The 6,765-nt window shown below is 39.6% G+C and overlaps 1 protein-coding gene across 1 annotated transcript; it reads right to left on the bottom strand.

Annotated features, from left to right (window-relative positions):
• Nucleotides 1–302: 302 nt before the first annotated feature.
• LOC127529441 (odorant receptor 131-2-like) lies at nucleotides 303–1,465 on the bottom strand. The gene has a single exon (XM_051933006.1). It carries the CDS (start codon nucleotides 1,450–1,452, stop codon nucleotides 487–489), a length of 966 nt encoding a protein of 321 aa, XP_051788966.1. The 5' UTR covers nucleotides 1,453–1,465; the 3' UTR covers nucleotides 303–486.
• Between the last annotated feature and the right edge of the window lie 5,300 nt (nucleotides 1,466–6,765).

The raw sequence follows: 6,765 nt of genomic DNA, 5'->3' as shown, positions 1-6,765 counted from the left end.
TTACAAATCAGCAATTCTTACTGCTGCACCACGGATACTGCTGTAGCATCCTTTAAAGTTTATGTCTACATTTTGTCATTTATTACTGAAATATGAAAAACGGTTCTGTTTTAATGATGAGTTTACACAGATTATTGTAGAAATGGAACACACATGAAATGCATGTATTCCAAATAATGATCTATTATTTCCACTCTAAAACTCCAGCACTTCACTTCCAGATAATCAAAGCTGGAACTGGGAGAACATTGTGCACATACTGCAGAGGTGAGGGGATGGAATAGTAGGCTGCTTGCTGCTTATCTTGATCGGCACATTTATAAGACAAAAGACGCTGATGGAGAGGTGCGAAGGGATTTAAGGTATGCCGGATTTACGAGTTTTTTTGTAGGCTTTGGTAATTCTAGTGTTAAAGGAGCAAATATTTGTTGTGTTATGATCTTAGATATGTTTGGTCTGATTCAGTCTAATTTTTCTCTTTTGTTGCTATCTGGAGGGACTTTCTTTTATTAAAGTACAAACCTTGATATATTCTGTCAGATACTTTCTGAAGTTTTCCTCCCTCACTCCATAAATGAGGGGACTCAGAAGACGTGGAAACAAAATTATTAATACATATGTGAAATATTGCACATCTCCTGGATCTTGATTTTGATAGTACAGCCAAAGATTAGTGACAAGTGGATGGAGGAACATGAGTGAACTCAGAGTGAGCTGGATGGCATGTAGCAGTACCGTATTGTAGGCCTTCCTAGCAGAAGATTTCTCAGAGCGACTGGCTGATCGTGCTGCAAAGACAATATGAATGTATGTGTAAGCCATTGTAAGCCAAGCAACTGCAAAATATGTAAAGCTCATGCAGCTCCTTTTAACAGACAGAAAATAAGTCCGAACAAAACTTTCACTGTAACATATGATTTTGGTGCTGAAGAAGCTCATTGGCTCTACATTTAAGATAATTATAAGGTCAGATGCCGGAGAAAGAAAACTGATAAGCCATATTATATTCAGGATGATATATGTTCTGCGGAGAGTGCAGATATTTGAGTGATGCAGTGGTTTACAGATTGCAATATAACGTTCAAGAGCCATAAGGGCCAGATTCAGAGGAGTGTTGTAGGTTGTGGTAATTGCAATTGTCATTAAAAAGTAGCAAAGTGACACTGGCATGATATAAGCAACCTCCTTCCAAATGTGCATGAAGATTGCAATACTAATTTCCAACACATCATTCAACACCATGTGGATAAACAAAATGTAACGAGGGTTCCTATGGAATATATTGTGTTTAAAAAAAACTGCAATAAGCATTCCATTTATATAGTTGGTTACAATATAAAAGATCAGAACAAGTGAAATCTTCAGGATGGACTTTGTTTGATTACTGTAACCTGGAACAGACAGCTCATCAGTGCGCTGGGTGGACTGAATCGAATATCCAATAGTATTCATATTAACAGTTCTGGCATTTCTGTGGGAAAATAAATATAGGGTAAAACAAGTATATACTTAATGGCACAGTATTTAGTGCTTTAAAAAAATGCATTTTTGAACTAGGAAGAAATAAGAATATATTCTGACATAGGCCTAATGCCACCCAATAAAACATCCATCCATCCATTATCCAACCCATTATATCCTAACACAGGGTCACGGGGGTCTGCTGGAGCCAATCCCAGCCAACACAGAGCACAAGGCAGGAAACAAACCCCAGGCAGGGCGCCAGTCCACCGCAGGGCACACACACCCACAAACCAAACACACACTACGGACAATTCAGGATTGCCAATGCACCTAACCTGCATGTGTTTGGACTGTGAGAGGAAACCGGAGCACCCAGAGGAAACCCATGCAGACACAGGGAGAACATGCAAACTCCACGCAGGGAGGACCCGGGAAGCAAACCCAGGTCTCCTTACTGCGAGGCAGCAGCTCTACCACTGCACCACCGTGCCGACCCCCAATAAAACAATTACACAATAATTATAAAGGGAAGAACTTTGAAATTTCTTATAACAGCATTCATAATTGAATGATTAATCCAATTCAGGGTTGCAGAGACCACATCCTGTCCCAGCAGCATTAAGCACAGGGCAGGAACAAACTTGGCATATTAGACTATCACCCAACTCCCTCACTCAATTGTACATGGTCATTTTTAGTTGCCACTTAACTTTATTAATACTTTAAAAAATATTTTTGGGGAAAAAAAGTCCACACAGACATAGAGAGCATGTGCATCTGAGAAACTGCAGAATTAACCACCGCACCTCTTTGCTATGTGTTTAAGATACAATGGGTTAAACGAACATTTTCATACATATTACTAAAAATGGTAAATGTCAGCCTTAGTTTTACATGAAATATATTTTCATTAGAGTCAAGTTCCATCCAGGACTGGATCCTTCTTTCCTTTTAATGCTGATAGGATAAACATCTCCATGTCAAAAATCTAGTATCAACCCTGAAATTTAAACACATTCAGAAAATATATGGATGCATGGGTTTGCACTAAATAAATAAATAGCAAATGCTTATTCAGTGTTAATTTAATATACATCACAACATTTTTTACTTAAGTCTGCAGACAAAGGTAATTTAATATAAAAAAATCACAATTTATTTTCGAAATGCAGCATTATTTTTCAATAATGTTCATTAATAACAATCTGGAGTACAGGCAAAATTAAAAGCAACCCTGTACTGGAATAAGCAGGATGTGAAAATAAATGACGGAATAAAAAGCACGAAGCGCATTACCTACTGTGCTCCTGGTAGACTGGGGGCTAGTAGACTTCTAAACACTGTATTTATACAGAAAGAAATCAAATTGGTTAGTCTGATGACACCATACTTGACATTAACATCATTAGTGTAGTCAGAGAGTCACTGAGGATTTGCATTAGGTGTGTTTTTATTTATTGACATAGAGGTTAAGGGTCTATATTACTACTGTTTTCATCTGGCTTTCTTAAATTATAAGAACTGCACAGTAAAACAGTTTATTAAGGAAAATGTAAGGCAATACAGATGTAATTTTTCATGTAGTAGTCTATTTCAGAAGACAGCAATGGTACACTGACATATTAAGAACATATGAATGGCAATATTAATAACAACAAATCATCGTGGTCAATCCGTATAATATGTTCAAAATAAAGGCACTATTGGGATTAACTCTGTTATTTGGAAATAGTTAACTAGTGTGGTGGGCGGCCTGTGCCCTTACCAGGCTGGGATGCCTATTTGATGGAATGACAGGGGGAGAGAACATGCACAGGGCATTTTCTACCCCAGAGGGTTAGGTGGCAGGCCCCCTGGGTTTCAGCGATGTCTCAGACTCCCACAGAGCAATATGGGATTTCAGCACAACACTTTTGGGTTCAGTGGGAGGCAATAGGGGCTGCTGCAGAAAATGTGAAGCCCTACATTGTCTGGCTTCCGCCTCACCCAGAAGTGCTTCTGGACTACGCTAATAAGCGACCAGAAGTACTCCCGGTTAAGGATACAAAAACCCGCTGCCACTGCTCTAGCAGCCAGAGTTGCATGGGTGACAATGATGCTCGTCCGAGGAGAAGTGAAGGCAGAAAGAGAGGAACAGAGAAAGACAAAGAAAGAAAAGAAAGAGACAAGAAGAGAGAAGGAAAAAGGCAAACTACCTGGTGTATTATTGTGCTTTGGACTGTGTACTGTGCTGCGCAGGTGGCAAATGGTGGAAAAGCATATCTCACAAGAAAAATAAAAACTTCTGTCCTGCGTCAGCTTGTGTTGGGTTTGGGGAGCTGAGTGCCCCCTGCAGGCCACACTGGTTATCAAATTCCAATTTTGCCAAAAGCATTTCTTAACACTAGAATTACCAGGGCCTACGAAAAAACTCGTATATCCGGCCCACCTTAAATCGCTTCTTAAAACCTTTCTCACCTCTCCGCCAGCGTCTTTTGTCATCTAAATGTACTGATAAAGACAAGCTGCCAGCAGCCGGCTATTCCATCCCCCCAACGACTTAGAACGTAAACAGGCTTTTCCCAGCTCTTGCCTTGATTGATTACCTGGGAGTGAAGTGGAGTTTTAGAGTAGAAATAATAAGATTGTTATTTGAAACACACGCATTTCATATGTGTTGCATTTCTACAGTAATCTGTGTAAACACATTGTTAAAACAGAAACGTGTTATATATTCTAGTAGCAATTGACAAAATGTAGGCATAAACTATATAATGTATGAAGCCTGAAGTCCAAATATCAAAGAAACACTTTCACAAAAGGTACAAAAAAAAGCCACCGCCAAAAAAACTCGCCTTAGTGTGAGACATTGATATGAATTAACTATCACTGCTTCCGTGGCGCAACAGTATCAGTCGCTGACTAAGAATCTGAAGGTCATGAGTTCGATCCTGCACAACTCCCATCTGAGAAGTGTTCTTATTTTCACTATTTTAGAATAAAAAGATACATTTGATTTCAGTCTGTAACAGCTGGTGTAATTTATGATATTTGTAAAGGTTAGCTTTATTTTTTTAAAATTCACTTTTCATTGTCTCAGTCGCGTTCAGGATCCATCCCTACCGCCCCCCACCTGACACTGCTGTTTTTACATAAAGACGCGCTATAGTTCTGCAGTGTATCACGATACATACGACTGCGTGTTTTTTTCCCCCAATATTGCCAGTCCCCACATGTTGCTGTATGCTGTTTCTTTTGTACTCCGGGACATGCAGAGGAAAGCATAGTAAAGAGCAGTAACTTCAGCGCTATATGCAATCATCAGACACTCCCCATCTGATGCTGTTTTCACATAAAGACGCGCTAAAGCCCTGCAGTGTACTTGTGACTGCATTGTCGTACCAATGCTTGTGAACTGAAGTGTCTGCATGCACTTTTCGTGGCATTATACGTGTATTTTTTGAGCATGCCCATGTAGCTCAAACACAGGAACATATGTTGATGTAAAAGTATAACAAAACAAGTGCACTTTTATTCAAGACTATAACCGAAGAAAAAAGAAAGCAAGTTACAGTAGGTGGAATGCTAAGAACTGATTTCCATTCTGTGCTATATAACTGTTAACATTTGAATCTGATGATTGCATATAGCGCTGTGTGATTTAGGGTGCACAAGAACATGCAGGTGGCCAGTTGCTGAGTGCTACAACACACATTTTAAAAAAAGAAAGAGACAAATATAGTGACGTTTTGAAGAAATTATTTTATGACGCGAATAGTACCAATCAGAAAACATCGTCGAAGTAATGCAATATTATTTGAAAACGAACAGCGTCAGGTTGGGTGTGAAGTTATACTGGCGCTGTTTGAGTCAGATCAGAAGCTGAATAAGCTGAAAAAGCTCCTGTTCTGACTCTAAGTAAAAAAGCATGAATTAATCAACAGAAATAACCGCGATTGACATTTTAAAGTTAACGATTTACAGTGCATACCAATTTATAAATTCAATGTCCGTTTGAGGAAAAAAAACACTTTCTTCAAAGCTGGGAATCAAACTCGCGTCTCTGTGGCACAGTAAGGCAGTGGTGCTCCAAGTCAGCAAACCGTCCTTATAACTTTTTTTTTTTTCAAGATCCATAACACACAGACAGACAGAGCACTGCGTAATACAGAGACAGACAGGCAGAGATATACAAACAAACAGGGAAGGCACACTGAAAGAAAGAAAAAGCACTGAATAAGCTCACCCGCTCTAACATCACCCCTCCCCCCGATCTGACTCTCTAAGTAACAGCGCAAGTACGGACACAAATCAAGTGCATGTGTGTACTGTATAATATTAACAAAAGAGCAGCTTACTACTGAAAACGGCAAATATAGGAGTGAGTGGGGATCGAACCAGTACTCTTGATCACACTTGGTGATATCGATCGCGGTTATTTCTGTTGATTAATTCATGCTTTTTTACTTAGAGTCAGAACAGGAGCTTTTTCAGCTTATTCAGCTTCTGATCTGACTCAAACAGCGCCAGTATAACTTCACACCCAACCTGACGCTGTTCGTTTTCAAATAATATTGCATTACTTCGACGATGTTTTCTGATTGGTACTATTCGCGTCATAAAATGATTTCTTCAAAACGTCACATATATTTGTCTCTTTCTTTTTTTAAAATGTGCGTTGCAGCACTCAGCAACTGGCCACCTGCATGTTCTTGCGCACACTAAACAAGACGGCACTATATGCAATCATCAGATTCAAATGTTAAGTTATATAGCACAGAATGGAAATCAGCAGTTCTTAGCATTCCACCATGCAAGCTGTCATATCAACCGCTTACTGTAACTTGCTTTCTTTTTTCTTCGGTTATAGTCTTGAATAAAAGTGCACTTGTTTTGTTATACTTTTACATCAACATATGTTCCTGTGTTTGAGCTACATGGGCATGCTCAAAAAATACACGTATAATGCCACGAAAAGTGCATGCAGACACTTCAGTTCGCAAGCATTGGTACGACAATGCAGTCACAAGTACACTGCAGGGCTTTAGCGCGTCTTTATGTGAAAACAGCATCAGATGGGGAGTGTCTGATGATTGCATATAGCGCTGAAGTTACTGCTCTTTACTATGCTTTCCTCTGCATGTCCCGGAGTACAAAAGAAACAGCATACAGCAACATGTGGGGACTGGCAATATTGGGGGAAAAAAACACGCGGTCGTATGTATCGTGATACACTGCAGAACTATAGCGCGTCTTTATGTAAAAACAGCAGTGTCAGGTGGGGGGCGGTAGGGATGGATCCTGAACGTGACTGAGACAATG

The sequence above is a fragment of the Erpetoichthys calabaricus genome, chromosome 10 (assembly GCF_900747795.2).
Source record: "Erpetoichthys calabaricus chromosome 10, fErpCal1.3, whole genome shotgun sequence".
NCBI lineage: Eukaryota > Metazoa > Chordata > Cladistia > Polypteriformes > Polypteridae > Erpetoichthys > Erpetoichthys calabaricus.
Note: the sequence above shows the minus strand (reverse complement) of the source record. Positions and strands in the feature narration are given on the sequence as shown.